This window comes from Podarcis liolepis (genome assembly GCF_965112155.1).
Source record: "Podarcis liolepis genome assembly, chromosome: 3".
NCBI lineage: Eukaryota > Metazoa > Chordata > Lepidosauria > Squamata > Lacertidae > Podarcis > Podarcis liolepis.
This window is the reverse complement of record NC_139557.1, coordinates 65436658-65456996: the sequence shown is the minus strand read 5'-3', so window position 1 is coordinate 65456996 and position 20339 is coordinate 65436658. Positions and strand designations below refer to the sequence as shown.

Here is a 20339-nt window from a genome sequence, read left to right as displayed (position 1 = left end):
TTCTTACATTTAAACAGCCTATGTGTGGGTTTCATTTAAAATCAGTGAGAGGATGACATGCAGAAGAAAACTATGAGAATACTCTAAAACCTGCAGGAGGACCATATCTTTACTGGAAGCAATCACAAAGTGTGGCGGGCTTTCAAGTTTTCCAAAATTCTTCATCTGATGACGAGTTTTGGACAACTTGGGAAATGTGTATTTATTTATTTTTGTTAGTCCTAATAAAAAAATTGCCCAACTGTGGATTTTTATGAACTAACATGGTTATCTTTGCTTTTTTTATTATGAAAATAGTTTCCCTTTTAAACCCAATGGTTCCCCTGCTCTAAGAATTCAAGCTTTTCCATTAGAAAGCAGCACTGGAGTCCTTTTCTTCATATCTCTCTATGACACATTATATATTTCAGCACATTGCTTCTGAATTCACACATTCGGAGCCCTAGCTTAGATGTCTATACCTGACAGATGTAGCACAACCAAATGAGAAATGTGCAATGCAATTACCTAGCTACTGAGTGAGTACCTTTCAAAAATTGTTCATTTAACCTGTTTACACAAACTGTAATTGCTTTCTTTCTCCCTGCCCACTTTCTTCGTTAATGAACCATAAATCCTCTGATTGCCCATGTTAAAAATTATTATTATAATAATATTCATTCTTTGCGCAGATTCTGGGCATCAGTTAAAGTATGATTTCATATAGGATTCCTTCCAACACTTCTGAATAAGTGCAACAAGAGACCAATGATTTCAAGTAATTATGCAGTCATTGACATTTGAAGGATTTGCAATTCTGAATTCTATTGCTTAGAAGCAGAATATATGCATAAATGTTCCAGGTTAGCGCCATCGGCAATGGCGGAGTTCCTCTGACCGAGAGGAAACCGCTCCGTGAAAATCGGGTCTTGCCGCGGTGGCGAAGGCGGAGACCCTTTAAAAATCCCAGGCGGAGGAAGCCTGAGAACGTGGGATTCGGCTGACACCAGGAGCGCCTCCCCTACTCGCAGGGAAACCCTTTTTTGGGGATCCGAAGCGACGTGGGGTGAGTGGCGCGGTGTTTTGAATCAACCGCTACTTTTACGGAGTGAAGCCGCACAGCCGTTGCCGGAGAGCACTGACTTTTTCCTGTGGACAATTGGACTCTAAACAAGTACCCGTGAGTAGAACGGAAAATTGGATTAAGAAACATTTTAATTTGGCACTGAAGCGGGAAGGTTCTAAACAGGAAGTCTGCCTCCCGTTTTTGTAAATAGATTGAAGCAAAAATTCTGCAAGCTAAAGTTTGGAAAGTCGTATATAAAGGTCTAAATTTCCTTCAGTTATCACCACCAAAACCCCTCTTGGAAGCAGGAGAAAAGGGGGGAATCTTTGACTGTTCAAGCCTGCAGGAGACAGAGTAAAGAAAGATAAATTTCCACCATCTCAAACCTGGGAACGGGATGTCAGAGACAGAAATTTATGGGGAAGTTCATTGACTGTGAATGAAACGTCTTTTGACAGATAGTTAAAAAAGAGAAACAAATTGATTCCAATGTTGCCTTTTGCATTCAAAAGAAACAAAATATTTGGAAAATGAAAGTAATTTTCTTTTGTTGGTCCTGCCTTTAAAAGATGGATACAAATAGAAATTGTCTCCTCTAGAGGGAGCTTGTTAAATTGTTGCTGGAGTCGAGCTGGGGATTTCACAGCAGTGAAGATTAGGATCGTGAGACCAGACTCTGACCAGACTCTGACCTTGAATAAAAATGTGTTTAGAAGAAGTTTTGGTGCTTGCTTTTTGCAAGACAAGCGCTTTGCTGGAGCAGATGCACGAGAAGATGGATTTGATGACTGTTGCAGTTAAAAACTTTGGACAAACGGCGAATACCCATATAGAAATCATTCAGGAACCTGTTTTGCCAGGGCAAGTGCAAGTGCAGAAGATAATGGAGGAGGTTGCTGTTGAACCTCAAGTAACACAAATGGAGAGACTCGGGGCCTTGCAAGAGCATAAGCCACTGTTCTTGAAGTTTGAATCTGGAGTGGACCAGGGGGGGTCTGGAGTTGTGAGGTCTCTTAATTTTGGAAGGACTTTGAAACATGCTTTTAAATACTTTCTGGATTATAGTGTTGACTGTGGGGGATGGGACTGTGGGGAATGGGCTGATCTGCTGAGGGGAGATGGAGATATTTTTGGATTGGAGTCCTCCCGAGACCTACCCCCCCAATGAGAAAGGAAAGAAATTAAGAAAAAGATCAACAAAAGACAAAGTAAAGTGCAGGTATAAACAAGAAGAAGATCTGCAGAAGGGACATGGAAAAGACTTAAGAGCCTCGGACATAAGATCACCAGGTTGATGGACTAGCTGGAATGGATAAGAAGGACTGACAAAACCCGAGACCAGGAAGAAGAGACGTTGGATGAAGATTGGAAGAAAGTTTTTAAAAAATTTACTTTGAGAATTAGTGTAAAATTAATGAGTATTAGGAAAAATGTTGGAATGAAATTATTTGGCTTTAGTAGAAATGATATAAGGAGTTATGTACAAACAAGTATTAAGTTTTAAGTTTTAAGGTTTTTTTATGGTAAGATAAGGTTAAATAAATTAAGGTAAATTGAATGACAGAATATAGAGAAAGATGGAAAGGATTTGCTGAGTTAATTAATAGGTTAGATCGTCAAGATAAATTGTATAACAAAAATTGAGAAAGATGGAAAGAATTTGCTGAAACAATTAATTAAATTAGAATACAAAAAGGGAGGTGTGAGGAGGTCGATGAAACAAGTAAATGAAAGATAAAGATATGGAACATTGGATGTGTGTTTTAATGTTATTGGGGTTTTTTTGCTGTATTGTTTTTTATGCTTCTCCTTTTGTGTATTGTTTGTTTTGTCAATTTTTTGTTGTTTTCTTTTTTTCTTTTTTCTGTAATTCTTAAACTTCTAATAAATATCATTTTAAAAAAACAGAATATATGCATAAATAGATCATGACTTTAGAGGACACATCAATAGAGGCACTGTAAGTCACATGACGATTAAGCTACCCCGTAGCTTACACAGATGTTGCTAGATCTTATAAAGGCATTTACAACTGAGAGCATAAGTCATATAGCATGCTCTACAAAATGCAAATGACTGTAGCAGTGTGTGTCACACAATGCAAGCTGTCATGCACATTTCTTGAATATCACTCTTGCTTTCCTGTTGAGTGTCGCACTGCAATGACAGCTACATTCACACTGATATGGATTTCAGTAAGCACAGAACCATGTATGCAAGGTCCATTTCTTGTTTAGTCTTCTACCACATTGCACCCTCTGAAATGCTAAGCTGAAATATCTATGTTGCTCATTAAAATGTGGATTAGTCATTCATATTACTTAACAGAGTATGAACCACAGAGGCAAGCACAATAAAGGGCATGTTGGAAGTGTTACATAGAACATAACTAAGTTCTGAAGTCAAAAGCTTTTCATCTTTTCAGTTAAGTACTAGTTTGCTATTGTTAGCAATGGGAAGGAAAGATCAGTAAATGAAGGGGTTTCATACCTTTCCCATATATGACAACAGAAATGTATTTTTCCACACTAAGCCCAGACTGGCCAGCGTAGCTCAGGGCCTCAAGGGCCAGTAAGCCTAACTTGATGATAGAAGAAAAGTTGTAGAGGCTGGTGGGTGTTGTATGTACATGTATAGTCTTTGGGGTTTCTTTCTTGCATTTTAAAAGGTTTTATTTGTCTGGTCTTTTGGCAAATAGTGGGAGAAGAAGAGAGACTCTTTTACCCATCAGTCACTTGGATTAGAAATAGTAATATTCAGTGGATTTAATACTAACTTATTTGATGGAGGCGGGGGGAGTTTCCTTTGCTGTAGATTCCAGAATAAGAATGCATCACTCAAGTCTTAGAGGGGCAGATGTACTCCAGAAAGCCCAATAGAATATTGATTTCCAATTAAATGGAAGCACTTGCATTTAACAGACAATCATAACCACAACTGATTCTGACGGAAGCTCCATAGACCTTTCCTCCAGAATAATGTTTTTAGGATTACAACCTTCCTGCTTTTCAGTCTAAATGGTTCAACTTCACCAAGGTCTGCTGGGAGATTAAATTCCTTTATTGCCTTTTATTCTGCTTTGGTTGGAGGCAGCAAAGGAACTTTGCTGTGTGAACACACATGCAAGGCAACTTACCTCTCCCTCTTCTGTTTTGCTTCTAGGAAAAAAAATGATTTGCAAATAACACAGCAGGGAGCACCAAACTTGTGCGATGTTCCACTCTATTTACAGAAGTGGCTTTTACATCATGTGAAAGTTAAAATACAATCCGAAAATTAACAGTTAGTGAAACATCAAGAAAATGGTATAAACTGCCATGTAAATGCAGCCTAAATAAATGCAGCTTCCTCAGTATCCTCAGCACAGAGCCTTCAGCCTGAACTAATGCCAGATCTGATTTTTAGTCTCAGTGAGTCACTGTTGTACATGCAGATGTAGCAGTGCAGCATTATGAGCAATGTTTATTTAGTGCCTGACATCTCATACTTACGTGTCATAAACATTCAACAGCCAGTTGAGACACATATCTACACACACTGGAACATTCACCAACTCCTTGTGCTTCTCTTCCATTCCGCTGTAAATCGTAGTGAGGCAGCTGACTACATCCTGAACACCAAGGAGCTGGTCATTTTGAGTCAACTTGTGCTGCTTGAAAGCTTCATTTGTTGTATTTAAGTCCAACAAGTCCACTGGCAAAATAGTCAAGCAGAGAAGATTTAATGAATGACGATATATATACACACACACAAGAATCAATTGACACACCAGTGCACCCAAAATCTACTTCTAATTTTGAAAGAGAATTTATTCTAATATGTGATGTGTTTATTTAGCTCTTAATCTATGTTTGTATTATTAATTTTCTTATATGTAACAGATTTCTGGCCAATTTTTCATGGTAAAATCCCTCATTAAGCAGATTGCAACATATTTTAAAATACAGATTAAATAATGAAACCATAAAAACAACAAATAACATTCAATACATGATCCTTAAAATTACAAATAAGTTAGTAGCTAAAATGTCAGTTGAAAGCAGAGTGTGTTAAGTTAATCAAACACACAGTGGAGGACCCAAGTCTTTAAAATTATCATAAAGGTCTGCAAAGAGTGGGCAATTTGTGCTTCTGTCAGAGAAATTATTGAAATTATAGAATGAAATTGAAATGTGTGCAAGAAGGGCTGACCAAGTGAAGGCTGAAATGTGAAGGTTGTGCTTGCAAGAGAGCCGTGAGAAGGATGAAGTAGCACGTGAGGAGGAGTTTGTTATTAGAAACTATTGTACAGGAAGAGATAAGGAAGTTAAAAGAAAGTTGCTGTGCCTTGTGATTAAACAAGTAGAAGCTAGTAGAAGGAAGTCTTGCCATATATAAGCTTAATGGCCCCTTTGCTTGGAAGTGCATAAAGCTAGCACTATTTTCATATTTGGTGTGTCACCCACCACTACTTGCTGGTTGAAGTTGTGTTGCACCCAGGGCCGTCTTTAGCATATGTGTCACCAGGGGGCAAAGATCTGCCCAGCGCCCCCAAATTTAGTTTAGCCCCCAAATTAACTTTTATTATGTTTATGTCACTATTATCATTTGATAAATAGCGTTCACGTCTGCGTGGCTCCAAAAGGAGGGGTTTTTTTGGGGGGGGGTATTTTGTTTAAAACCAGCTTTTCTAAAACCAGTGCCAGTTCAGTCGTGTCAAAGGTGCCGCTGACCCTGCTGTCGCATAGGAGCTCAATAAAATATGCTTAGGTGGCTTCAGCGGTGGGCACCTGGCACCCCCCCAGAATTCAGCGCCTGGGTGCCCTGCACCCCGGGTAAAGACAGCCTTGGTTCCACTGACCTTGTAATCCCTAAATAAACGTCCCGTTTTGCTGATCTCTGGAGTCTGGATTTTATTGGCTGTCCAGGCTTAATTTCCCTGGGGAGGTTGTTCCAGAGATGTGGAAACCGCCCCCCTCCCCCCCCCAAAAAAAGCCCTGTCCCTTTTACTCACTAATATTTGAGTTTTCATAGTGGACCAGAAGGCAGATGCTGATCTTACAGGTCATGTAGACTCTTATGGGTGTAGGCTGTTAACAAGCATTTCCTAAGAATTTCTTTTGCAGCATGGTATGTTAAATGAGAATCCGTACATGTACAGTCAGCATTTAACTGCTCAAAGGCATTTGCTTTGTAAGGACAGAAATCCTTTGTTTGCTATAGGGAACACTTGAGTCATGATGTTGTGCTGTCCATGTCCTCCCAACTTCAGTCATGCATGCCATTGGGCTTTTACACACATACCACCTTTCCAGATAAGCTATGCTCAGAGTGGTTATGCATGTAATACCAAACTAAACTACAGTCATTCTCAGGGGGTAGCACTGAATGTATCCACCAACTTTTAAAGCTTTCTGATCGCTGAAGAACCTTGTAAACATTAAGCTACTGCTTGAAGAGTGGAATAAAAATTTCTAAACTACATACATACAGTGAGCGCATGCATACTCTTCTATCTTTAACCATAATGCTGGTACCAGATGAAAAGCCTGAGTATTCAGGCAATATTTACAGATTTGCAGTTGGAACCAAGAATTCTGTTAGGGTAGAGATGAGAATTTCCCAGTACATGCAAGCATTATATCAAGATGATTTAAAGTGCCCTGACTAGGAATCATCTTACTACATTCTATTTGCACTTAACAATTCTGGGCAGAACATGCAGATTAAGGTATCATTTAAAATCCCTTCACGATCTACAAAGAGCAATAATGGAAACATGCCCATATGCACTGACAGGCATCCCTCATGGAAGATCACATTTCTGCTATGAATTCCTGTCTTGAATGATGACAAGAACATGTGCCAGTTCCAAAAAGCACACTCAGTTACAACAGTGATTATGGGAAACTAATTATCATCTAGACAATGAGATAGAAGGAAAATAGCTGATCGTGAATTTTTCCCCAAGTAGTCTTAAGTTATGGAGACAGACATTTCATGGGCATAAAAAGAGTTTAAGCTGAAAGCCAAATGGAAGCATACTCTTTAGAGACATCTTTCACTAGAAATGGTTGAAAATTTAGCAAACCATGGCAGTTTCTTGGCATTCTTTTCACTGTATACCGTATTTTTCGCCCTATAGGACGCACCGTCCCATAAGGCGCACCTAGTTTCTTTGGGGGGAAATAAAGGGGGGGAATTATTTCCCCCCCAGGCGCAGGACTGGGGCGGGGGAAGCCCGAGCTTCCCCTGACCCCAGCCCCCAAACAGGCAGCTCTCTGCAAGCCGTGGGAGCCCAGCGCTGGCTCCCGCTGCTTGCGGAGAGGTCTGCAAAGCCTGGACGCGCTGAGCTCAGCACGCACAGGCTTCAGAGCGCGGGCAACTCTCCACAAGCAGCGGGAGCGCTCCCGCTGCTTGGGGAGAGGTCCGTGAAGCCTGGATGCGCTGAGCTCAGCGCGCGCAGGCTTCAGCGTGCGGGCAACTCTCCGCAAGCAGCGGGAGCCCAGCGCCGGGCTCCCGCTGCTTGCGGAGAGGTGCGCGAAGCCTGGAGAGCGAGAGGGGTCGGTGCGCACTGACCCCTCTCGCTCTCCAGGCTTCAGCGAAAGCCTGCATTCGCCCCATAGGACGCACACACATTTCCGCTTCATTTTTGGAGGGGAAAAGGTGCGTCCTATAGGGCGAAAAATACGGTGTGTACAATGAGCAAGTTAAAATTTCATTTCCTGCAAATTTTTTTCTTGCAGGCAGAATCAGAAGTGAATTAACACTGTAAGCTATCATTCTGAAGGAAAGGAAGACTGACAATTCTAGAGTGAATTATAAATTATTGTCTGTCCTGGGCGGGGGGGGGGGGGAGAATAAGAGGGCAGAGCAATTTGTAATACATAGGAAACAGGATATGGAAGGCTGGGGAGTAACAGATACCACAAACAATATGGCTGTGGTAACAGCTAGAATGCCACTGCTTGTATTTCCTTATCTATGAAGAATGCAGATGAGTCCCTTTCTGTTGAGCTATGTAAGTCTCAGGAGACAGGTTTCGATTCCTCTTCCTCCAATCCCCAGTATGCACACATGTCATAATAATACAAAAATACTCAGTAACACAATAAAAGATGTCCTTGATGCTCCTCATCTTCTCTCCATTAGCAAATAAATTCACACTGAATTGCTCCTGGGCAAGAGTCAGAAATGGTCTGGGGACCACCTGGGACTTCTTGCTAAATAAGGTACTGACCAGCTGTCATCTCAGATACAAAATTAGCAGTAACTCTCTCCTGTTTTTTTTAAGGTTTGTTTCCTTTCCCTTTCAGTGTATGGCTTGGTCTGTTTGCCGAGTCATTGTCAAGCTATTCTCCTTGTAGGCGCCTTCCACTGACCTTGTAAATGCTTAGAAGTCCGTCACTGTCTAGTCACGCTAAATATAGCCATTAAGTTTGATCTGGACCTAGAAAGCTGGATATCACTGAAGGTCTCTGAGCTCAGGCTTCGAAATTAACTTTAGAGGCTCACAAAAGGAAGGGCAAGTCTACAAACTTCAAAATTCTTCTCTGGTTTGAATTAAAACAATTCCCAGCCTCATCCTGCCCAACCTGCTAGACACAAGAGCTGGAAAAGGTTCAAAAAAGGAAGTCTTTCTTCACAAAGCACATAGTTAAATTTTGGAATTCATTTCCACAAGATGTAGCGATAGCCATAACTTGGATGGCTTTAAAAGAACTTTAGACAAATTCGTGGAGGTTAAGGCTGTCAATGCCTACAAGCCATAATATTTGATTTCTACATAATTTTCCCTCATATTTATGGCTTCACAGTGCCAAATCAATCCTATTAAATGTTAAACAGACTATAGCTCGGCTATCACAGTATTTCAAGAGACTATAATGATTCCTATCAGGTACAAAAGAAACAAAATTATTATGCAGGAAATGTTAATTTATGCTGGAAATGTTAATATATAGGGTTTTCTGTACCCCTCCCCCAGAAAAATAAAAATATCTGCAACTAAATTCCTTTCATTTCCTGCTAAATAGTCTCTTTTGGAAAATCTAGATGGATGGGCAGTAATTAATGGTTTCCACATTTACAATTTGAAAAGCATTCTACTGGAGCGCCTTACATTGGCAAAGGCCCTAAGACACAAACTTCAGACATGTCCTTGTGGTTTTCCCCCAAAAGGCCTTTACAGTTTGCCACTGTTAAGCTGTGACAGCAATTTGTCACATCTAACAGTCAGATGATGGCCCTCTATTTCAAGTGATTCAATCTGACACTCTCTTTGCCTTAGTGCATTAGCCCTGCTGAAGTGTTATATAGCCTGACATCTTTAGAGACTATCTGCATTTAAATTATGGGAAATGATTTCCAATTTTAAATGGAAGCTGCATGACAGCTTGGCTTGGATGGTACATAAGGACGAGGCATAGAAATTTCGACTACCTGCTTGTCCAAATTTAAGAATAGAGAAACCTCTAGAGGTTCTTGACTTTCTTTCGTTGCCCTCTGATGATATAAAGCAAAAAAAAAACTTGTTCCTTTCTACATGAGAGGCCACCAAGGCAACACTTTGCAAAGCAAGGACAGAAAATTGATATTTGTCAGGTGTTTTGCTAAAGGCTGAACAAAGTAGTATTTTCTCAAGGCTTATACGCTGTTGAATTTCGAATGAAATAAGAAGAAGAAGAAGAAGAAGAAGAAGAAGAGGAGGAGGAGGAGGAGGAGGAGTTTGGATTTGATATCCCGCCTTTCACTCCCCTTCAGGAGTCTCAAAGCGGCTAACAATCTCCTTTCCCTTCCTCCCCCACAACAAACACTCTGTGAAGTGAGTGGGGCTGAGAGACTTCAAAGAAGTGTGACTGGCCCAAGGTCACCCAGCAGCTGCATGTGGAGGAGCAGAGACGCGGACCCGGTTCCCCAGATTAGGAGACTACCGCTCTTAACCACTACACCACAGTGTAGGATCTTATTACACAGGAAGCTGCATATTTCTGAATAGAGACTGTAGGGTATTTTACTTTCAAAGCTGTTTAATAGTAAAAAGGAATACAGACTCACAGGTTAGCATTTCAGTTGCAGATGGATTAGCTTAAGAGACAAAATTGTGTTTGGACTTGGCAAGGCAGACTGCAAACTAGGATTTTTCAGCTGAGTCATTTGTAGTCATTCTGCACCTCATCAGCACTAGAGAGATTTCCAGTAACTTGTCAGCTGAATTGTGCAAACATTGAGGTTTTTGGGAGAGGACTAAAAATAAAAGTGCTACTACTAACCCACTGAACAGTGCCTGAGTTATCTCTCCCCTTTCTTCGCTTCAGTTTTTTCCCTTCTTCAGACACTTGCCTTTCAGCTGGCTTCAGTGCTATTCTACTTCACAAAAGAATGCTTGAGTGAAGCAATCACAACATGAAGAGCAGCTCTCCTGTATGAACCTGCTTACTAGAGGTGCAGAAACTGCTCAGCCAGACTCATCCACTAGGCTGCTTTTGCTTTCCCTTCATCTTACATACAAAGAGGGGTTGAGGAGAAATCTGTTTTAAGTGGTTTTAGGCGGAGAATTTGATGGTTCCAACCCAATTGAGCTTTGCTCACATCAGACTGCCACTTGCATTGAGCACTCACTTATGCCCTACATTGGTGGTTTTTGTGGGTTTTTTTAAAAAAAGGACCAGCTAGTTATACATAATATTATGTACAAAGAAGATGTATATATTATGCATACATACAGAGACACATACCTACATAAAGAATAAAGCCCGTTGTACTATATTTCTGCACCATAATTTTATAGGTATTAATATGTAAGTATTTTTATATGGTGGTATACATAGTATGTATCTGTTTATGTGCTCACAACTTTAGAAAACCTGTAGGTATGTGTATAATATTACATTATAGGGATTCTTATAATAATGCATATAATATGCAAGAATTGTTCATCTTTTTAGCCAAGTCGGGGAGAATAACTCATTTTCATCAAGATCAACGAATTAGACAGTAATTGGGGGGGGGGGCGGAGAGAGAATCTGTGCCGGTAAATTTGACATCCAAGTTTTTCAGAAAATTCCATGCCTCCTTACATTGTAGGACAAAACTATGCACAGATTTCCATAATTTTTAAACATTAAAGAGTCTCGTGCCTGAATTCCCATTAGCCAATGCATAAAATCACAGACAATACACATACAGTAGTGGTACCTCTGGTTACGAACTTAATTCGTTCCGAAGGTCCGTTCTTAACCTGAAACCGTTCTTAACCTGAGGTACCACTTTAGCTAATGGGGCTTCCTGCCACCGGCACGCGATTTCTGTTCTCATCCTGAGGCAAAGTTCTTAACCCAAGGTACTACTTATGGGTTAGCGGAGTCTGTAACCCAAAGTGTTTGTAACCTGATGTACCACTGTACTATCTATTGTTTAAGGCTTAGCTGAATATTCTCTCATAAGAATTTTAGGATTGAATCTGGTGGGCAGACTGAAAAGGAGATGAAACTGGCAAACACTATTAGCCTTTTACCACGACTTCTTTCACAGTGATAACTAAGGGTGGTGTGTCCCATTTTGCTGAAACAGGAAGGTGCCATGCTGCACTGCCCCAGACACAACTGGACAGGTTCAGAAAGATCCCCCCCTTTCCCAGCTTCCTCCCAAATGCACTGACAGTCTGTAAAGTTTAAAAATAATTTAGTTCAACTGGTGTCCTTTTTTAAAAAAAAATATTTAAAAAACCAACCCTAGAGAGTAAAGAAATGCACTGAAACGTCTCTTGGGGGGAAAACAAACTTATAGCTGAAGTTTACCATTAAAGAGTTTTTCATGGCTCAGTTCTCCTGGGCTGGCTAAGCGATACACAAATCAAAGCCCCTGATTGGATACATAGATCACCAATGTTAAATGATGTTAATTAATCTAAGGAATTGTGATGAAAGCAAGTGGAGGTGAAATTTTCAAGGATCCAAGCAGTTGAGAACTTTAAATTGTACCAGAACAGGTAAAAATTTCTGGTTTCACATCGCTGTCAGGACATGTAAGAATAAGTTTTGTACATGCAGGGAGTTAAAAAATAATACCTAAAAGCATTTAAAGCCCATATCTGCAGCTCTACTATGAGTACTACAATCATTTATTAGTCTGGATCTTTCACTGTTCTTTACTGCTTTTTATAAATACTCGTTCATTCAGCTCATATAATTTTGTTTCCCAATGAGAATGTTAGTTCTGAAAAGATAAGGGAGATGCCATTGTGCTAACTTGTCCATTAACTATACTGATTTTCAACAACCCATACTATAGGTGACCACAATCAGCAAGCTGGAAGTATGAATCTGTCTTTGGTTATCAGTTCCTTTGAGGAGGAGGATCTGCAAGACCTCTTTGCTGAAAAAATAATGAGCTTTGAGAAGTAAACTTACAGCACAATGCCTTCTGTAGCCTCCGGATTTTGATGGCTGTGCGATAAGCAGAAAAGCGCACGTTGTTCAAATCAGCTGAAAAAATGGCAAAGGGCAGAAATGTAAGAGTATTATAAGGAACCATTTTGTTCAATGTCATATCGTCATGAATTTGTTAAAACACGTGCACACATGCATGAACACTCACACACCCGAGACAAAAAAGGGAAGGGAAGCAGTACTTTATATCAAGCTAAATTGATTTTAAGGTCTGTTTCCAGTCAAAATAGTGGAAAAGATGACAACACTTGTGAAACATTTTAAAAAGTTCTACCAAAACTTCCAGGATAGAAATGTACAAGTAAAATCTGTCTGTGCCTGGAACCTATAGCTTTCATGTAGCAAAATACAGAGCACCATATTTGATAAGACCTTTCATGGGCATCGTATGAGGCCTTAGTAAATAAACAATATGCCATGCCCCCATGGCATTCATTCTGTAAACGGCACCAATAACATGTTTATGTACTGTGGATTACCCCCTATCTGCACATTCAGTGAAATCCTACATTTAGCAATAAACACTTTGACCAGCTATCAGATAGACTTTTTGTGACTTAGTTTTACCAAAGGAGAAGTGCACTTACCTAATGACTGGAACAGTTCGGTCATTTTAGGGTGATCCCAGCAGGTTGTCTGTGTCTGATGACTGTTAAAAGAAAGAATCATATTTTCAGCCACCAAGAAGCAAAAATTAAATATTTCATTTCACAGCACAACCTTCCAGCTCATATGCAGCTTGTGTTGTGTTGGAATGCTGACTTGTTACGACATACAGTTCACAACCTTATAATTTTTAAGTGCAAATATGTACAGTTTCAGTCTTATCTATTAATTAGGGTCTCTTCAACAATGTGTGCCAAATTTAAGCCTTTTCAGGGAAATACAGTACCTCACCAATGTTGGAGTGCACTTCTAGCTATCTTTTTTGAGAAAAGATTTCCAAGAAGTTTACATTTCAGATTTTGGAAGTGATCAAAGCACGTTGGGGTGTGTATGTCAAATTACAATTTCATAGCTCGCACGCAAGTGATCATTCTGGCTGCCAATCTGAGTTCCCTATTTTGAAGGATGTACAAGCATTCTCCTTTCAGAGTTTTCTACTCATCACGGTATCTTGGACTTAACGTATGTCAAATACCACGAGTAACCAGAAATAGTTTAGCTATTGTGAACACACTGAGTCTTGTATTAATTTTAAGATCCCAGTCATTTGGGAAGTATCACAATATCAGCAAGGCACAAGTATCTCTCTTCCTCTCTAGTTTGTTTAAAGAAAAGAAGCTAAATGTTACATTGGTTTAAATATATATAGAGAACCTTTTCCTCAATAGTCAAAAGTATCAGTATACATATTAACCTTAATAGTTAATAATGTACTTGAAGTACAAAAATGACCTTTAACTCACTCGTGCTAAAGATCACGGAGTAATTACTTTAATGCATTGCTACATTTACCCTCTAAGAGCATTCCAATGCAATGAATATTACAATTTTATCCACCATTTAACCCATCAAGATCTTGTGTATCCAACCATACATATAAGATTAAATTTAGCCTTCTCACAAAACTTTCAGATCTATCGCTGTCGATTTGTCATTTTCTGTTTCCATAAATTATTAGTCTGTAAGAATACTAATTCCAGCCACACTCTGCTGTATAAATTTTCATCAGTAACTGGAAAATTAATTTCAGTAGATTTGTCATAGAACAACCCCCGCCCCCATCAAATGTACAATGTGATTTAATATTAAATGAACCCTATATATTAGCAAATTAAGCAGTACTTAATGAAGCAGTACACTATATTCTCTCACTTTATTTAAACTCAAACTTGCTCTAACAAGAAACCACACTGACTTGAAAGTAATTTATAATGCCGGTGTGCAAAATCTATCAGGAAGTTTCCTTGTATGAGCCACACTGAAAAGTACAGCTGAGTAAGAACATATCCATTGCATTTTTAAAACTTTAGCCAATTTTAATAGGGTCTGTACTGGAAAATCCCAGTGATTTTTGCCCTAGCTAGCTACATAATCTACTTTCCTTTATACTGCCAAACCAGAACCAAGGGCAGGAAAAAGGATGACACCTATGTGGCATAGAACATGCATCAAGTTTAGAGTAAGCAAGTCCCGGTCTCTAGTGAAACTAGACCATTATGATGCCATACTGAGGCGACTTGAGCAGACTTTACAGCATGGGTAAAGAACAATACAGAAAAGAGACAATGCAAAAGTGTGCATCTTATGGCTTCTGGACACATACAACACATCAGCAAGCACATCTGCACCACACCTTACTAGCATGTCTTTGAAACAGGTCCTTTGGAAGTGCAGTTATCATAAAAAGGTGGAGCAATAGGTCAGTGCATCTGGCTGTTAATCAGAAGGTTGGTAGTTTGAACCAACCCAGGGACAGCTGCGGGCAGGATCCCTGCATTGCACGAGGTTGAAAGAGATGACCCTTGGTTGACACTTATGATTCTAAGCGATGTTGCTAAGAATTTTACAATAGGTAAAAAGGTAAAAGACCCCTGGACAGTTAAGTCCAGTCAAAGGCAACTATGGGGTTGTGGCGCTCATCTCACTTTCAGGCCGAGGCGTTTGTCCACAATCAGTTTTCTGGGTCTTGTGGCCAGCATGACTAAACCGCTACTGGCGCACGGAGGACTGTAAATAAATAAATAAAAAGGTAGATAAATAGGTACCGCTGTGGCGGGAAGGTAAATGGTGTTTTCGTGCGCTCTGGTTTTCGTCACGGTGTTCCATTGTTCCAGAAGCGGTTTAGTCATGCTGTCCACATGACCCGGAAAGCTGTCTGTGGACAAACGCCTGCTCCCTCGCCCTGAAAGCGAGATGAGCGTTGCAACCCCATAGTCACCTTTGACTGGACTTAACCATCCAGGGGTCCTTTACCTTTATTTTACAATAATCAAGGACTTCACTACATTAGTAAAAAAACAAAAACCAATGTTTTGAATTTGTTATAAACATGCAACACCAAATGGCACCAGAGAGCAAAAAGATATTCTATGTGATTTTTACATAGCCACCCTCCCCTTTGTTATAACCATTTAATTTCTGACATATTTTTAGTGGTCCCGTCCCCCCAATTTGTAGATCCACCCCAGGATGGAAATGTTGGTGAGGCCCTAGCAAAGACCCAAATGGACAAGATCCCTTGGGATCATACCATACCTCTGGCAGCAAGCTAGGTCTTCATGGGTTTCTGTTTGGATGGAGCTTGCAGGTGGGCAGCCCACCCAGATGAATAAGCTGCAGCCCTCCTCTCATTTCTAGATGCATGGAAGCTTTATTAGGTGGCAGGTGTCCTTTATTCTCAGAGCTTATATTGAAATTATGGGGTTGAAATTCAATTGTACTCTTTTGATCCGATGGGCACCTCTGCTAAGAGAAGAGGAGGAGAGGAATTTTTTTTTTTGCCAATTCCTCCTTTCTCCTTGCAACCTCTACACCACCTTCCATACTGCTCTGTAGGCAGGGTCCCCGAGCTCTCTGAAGAAGATTTTTAGGCAGCACTGGGGACTTGCCATCCCCTTTTCCATTAGTGGAGGTACGTGCTGGATCAAAAGTAACTCCACAAGTACGAGGGCACAATTTGATTCGACCCTATGTAACTCTGCATATAGAGGGAGCTAGTTTTCAGAAGTAAAATGGTTTAATTCAGGATTTAACTACTAGATGGTAGGGGGGTTTATTTTTCAAAGCCCCAGAAGTGGTAGGAGGTGTTCAACTGTACTATAGAATTTTTTATTATTATTTACTAAAGGCAAATCTATATCATTCATAATGGGTTGAAAAGAGTTATTAAACTCAGCAAGCTAGCTATAAAATAAAAGGTTTTCTTTTATCAAGGACAGGGACTAATAAATAACTACCTTATGAGTGAGTTCTGTGACACATTTTTTTTCCATAAACCAGAGAACAATACGGTTGTTCAGTCACAGAACAAATAAAAAAGGCTACTAGCACTTTAATGTTTCAGAACAGAAAACCTGCTTATATTATACCCAGTTTCAGTTATAAAGATCTTCCAAAGTACGGCTGAATCACTTTTATTAGGTCATAATTCTTGAAAGATATAGAACAGGTGATTCTGTGACTGCCTTCAGAAGAACAGTGCTGTTGAAGTAAGCTGTTGCCTTATAATGCATTCATATATATCAGCTTGGAAATACTGATTCATTGTACTTTTCTTTTCTTTATATGAATTGCAGCTTAAATGCTCCCTCACTTATAAAAAGCATTTTATACTTCTAGTGTCAAATCCTGTAACACTAGGATCAAATGCACAATGGACTTAGTTACAAAAAGGCAAGGCACAATGTATCAGCATATCCTATAAAATTTTATTGTAAACCATTAGATTTATCTGTAAATTACTCTAATTACAGTGGTACCTTGGTTTAAGAACAGCCCTATTTACGAACTATTCGGTTTACGAATTATGCAAAACCGGTTTGCGGACTTTACCTCGGTCTACAAATGGAAGCCGAACAGTGGAAGGGCACCAGTGACAGGAGGCCTCATTAGGGAAAGCACGCCACGGTTTAAGAATGGTTTCGGTTTAAGAACAAACTTCCAGAACGGATTAAGTTCATAAACCGAGGTACCACTGTACTCTAAAACACTTTAAGGATTATAACAATTTTCAGTGTTTATTCCTTCATAGTATCAGATCAATTATCTTCCCCTTCATCTGCACTGCTATATCAATGTAAATAATTCTAGTGTTAAGTGAGAATTTTTACTATGTTGGGTAAACTTATGATTGCTAGTATAGCTTATATTTTGGATTGTAACATATCACTGAATGCCAAGAGTCAATTCCACCCTCTTAATAAATCTAATTTATTAACAATGCAATCCTACATATGTCTGTTCAATGCAACTTACTCCTAGGTAACTGTATAGAATTGCGATCTAATACACTTAAATGTTCGCCATGTTTTGCACAATACTTTATACTCTCTATAGCCGAATCAAAATGCCCATTACATAGCCTTTTGCTAAAAGTAATTGGCAAAGCAAGCTAAAAAAATAACAACTGGCAAGCATGAGTTAAATGGCAAAACATCTGATTTCTGGAGGTGCATTATCAACGGTTCTGATACTGCAGTTGGAGGAATTTTAAGAGCACAATGTGCTCGCTTCCTTGTGGCAGGCCTGCATTATAGAGCTGCTGTAAGGCTTAAATGAAATATATATCTGCCATTATTATCTAATGATGTCGGGTCTTAATACAACAGAAGAAAAAGGCTGGTGCTACCAAGTGCCTCCAAAGGGGAAGTGGATATGCAATGTGTGTGTCCCTGTTTTAAAAAGCCTGAGGCAATACAGCCACAAATAGTCATTTTAATGTATCTAAACCATGCAAATTAAATGAAATCTAGACGGCTCACATGCTAACCATTGGGATAAAAATAGATATCAGGGCTATGCTACACTACAATTTTGATAATGACATTTTAAAGGAGAGAGGGTAAGAACGCTGCTAATCTGACACTATTTCCAAGATATAAACTCATCTGATCTTCTTTGACACGGGAATTCCAAAGCTAAAATTACTTGCTGATTGTTTTATTTACCAAATTACTGAATGATGTCTTCTGCCTTTCCTGCAATATGGCAATAATGTGTTTTGAATATTCCAGTATTGGATTTTCAAAATCACCATCTGCCTTGTCTCACGCGAATTAGATTTTATCTTAAGCACCAGCTTACATATTAGAACCATTTATGCAGGCCGCATTATATTGGGTGGATCCACAAATCTTGGCAGCAAATACAGACTTTGGAACTGTGAGATTTTTCAGGGCAACTCTCTCACGAAGGTCAAAAAGGTGAGCTAAGAAGTACTCCCGGTTGTCAGTGGATGATGTTTTGCTGCTTTGCACTGCTGACTATCCCTGCGGTCAAAGTTACTCCTCCCCTATTTGTCACATATCCCCAGTCTTCATATCCTTGCCCTCCTTGCCCTCTACCACTGAGGCCCAACATAAAGCGTTTTGGGAACCAATTGTGAAAGTACAATTTAAAATTGAAAGGAATTACATACTTTAAAAAAAAGGTTTGATGTTTGCCAATTGCTTCATCGCTAGATGACTACCATTAACTGTGACTGAATCTGCTTTGGTCCTTTGCTGCAGCAAACCCTAGTGGAGGGGTGGGAAAGGAGCTTAAAGGAGAAGTAGCTGAAGAAAGGAAAGGCATCTGTTCACATCCATCACTCTGATGAGGCTTTCAGATGTTGCTGAACTACAACTCCCATCGACCCTAGCAAGGATGGCCAATGGGATGACCACAGTTGTAGTTGAGCAACATCTGAGTGCCAAAGGTTCCCCACACCAGTTTTAGACACTTCCCATCCCCATAGCTCCATGAATATCTACTTATATCTCACAGGGACTACTTCTAATATGTGTCACTCATAAAGGAAGGAATATAGCAAAGCTGTGGCAAAAGAGGGATTTGGTATTGTTAATATGGGGCAAAGTGTTAAAAAGGAGCAAGGGGAAGGATTAAAAAAGGCATGTGACTTAGTTTTATGGAAGGTTCTATGGAATAATATAGAAAGGTGGGTGTTGAGAAGAGTGTTGGCTAGGGAAATATCTGGCAGCTTTGTTAGGAACTGTTGAAGTACAATAGGTGGGGGAAATCAGGATTCAACACCATTTATCAGGACAAACAGAAACCAAGTAAATGTGGCATTGGCATACAATGCCCCGAGGCACTGTCATTGGGATACAGAGCTCTGAGCTAGGTAGCAGAATCAAAAGCCAAGTCCTCTTCAAAGGGTTGTCAAATGGTATTAACTAGAGGGAACACCAAAGCAAGACAGGAAGCAAGTCGGAAGCAGGTAGAAGCCCTGTTGTTATGAAAGCTGCTTTGCAAACCGATAGAGACCCCACTTGGAATACTGGGGACAGATCTGCTTGCTGCTCCTCAAAGAGGATATTATATTGCAAAGCTGGAAAAAGAGTTTAGAAGAGGGCAACCAAAACAATCAAAAGGCTGGAGTCAACCCACCTATAAGGAGAACTGATAGCTGTTGCAGCAGGTTCTTTCAAGTGGCGGGGTTGTACTTTTTCTCCTCATCGAGTTTTTTAAATGGTTTTAAATTGTTTTGATTCAGTGTTGTTTTTAACATGGTAACTTTTTTATATATATTTATAAATGACTGGTGCGTTTTTTTACCTGCCTGTTTTAAATTCATGTTGTGAATAGCCATGGTAAAAGCAGGATATAAATACAGAAATTGTTTAGGGGAAAGGCAGGTAAGGAGAGGACACAATCAGAGGTGCCCTAAATTCTGCATGGTGTGTATAAGGCGATCCCTCTTACACCATGGTCCCCTATCTTGCAGAAACCTATAAAAACAAACTATCCCAGGAAATTAAATAGCAACAATAACGACCCTGGATCTGACAAATGCCAAGACGTTCCTTGGAGGTTTTTAAACACAGGTTGGGTGGATGCTTTAGCCGAGATTCCTGCATTGCAGGGGGGTTGGACTAGATGACCCTTGGGGTCCCTTCCAACTCTATGATTCTATGAATGCTTCTTGAATTTGGGCATTTAAAAATCATTTTACAATTTGATTGTCTTAGCTTTATTAAATGTCAGGATTTATTTTTCCCAATTTCTGTGATCCCAATATTTTGCCTATACGCAGAATGATTAAACAACAGGATTCTAATGCCATTATATTCCACATGTGTTAGCAATACAACCAGTGAAAAATACACTCAAATTAATACTTGCTGAAAAAATGTATATCATTTTTTCATTCAGGCAACCATTTGTCCACATGGATCATGTCTATTACAAACAGCAATAGA

General features: G+C 39.7%; 1 protein-coding gene across 5 annotated transcripts in view; it reads right to left on the bottom strand.

Moving 5' to 3' along the window:
• The window catches only part of UTRN (utrophin), a gene marked incomplete at its 3' end in the record, with an annotated part of 327257 nt that overhangs the window by 42285 nt on the left and 264633 nt on the right, over window positions 1-20339 (bottom strand). For all 5 annotated transcript variants that reach the window (XM_083496211.1, XM_083496214.1, XM_083496212.1 and 2 more), the window contains 3 exons: window positions 13062-13123; window positions 12436-12510; window positions 4537-4738 (listed from right to left, as the gene is read on the bottom strand). In XM_083496211.1, coding sequence (XP_083352337.1) covers window positions 4537-4738; window positions 12436-12510; window positions 13062-13123 — 339 coding nt within the window. The remainder of the gene's footprint in view (window positions 1-4536; window positions 4739-12435; window positions 12511-13061; window positions 13124-20339) is intronic.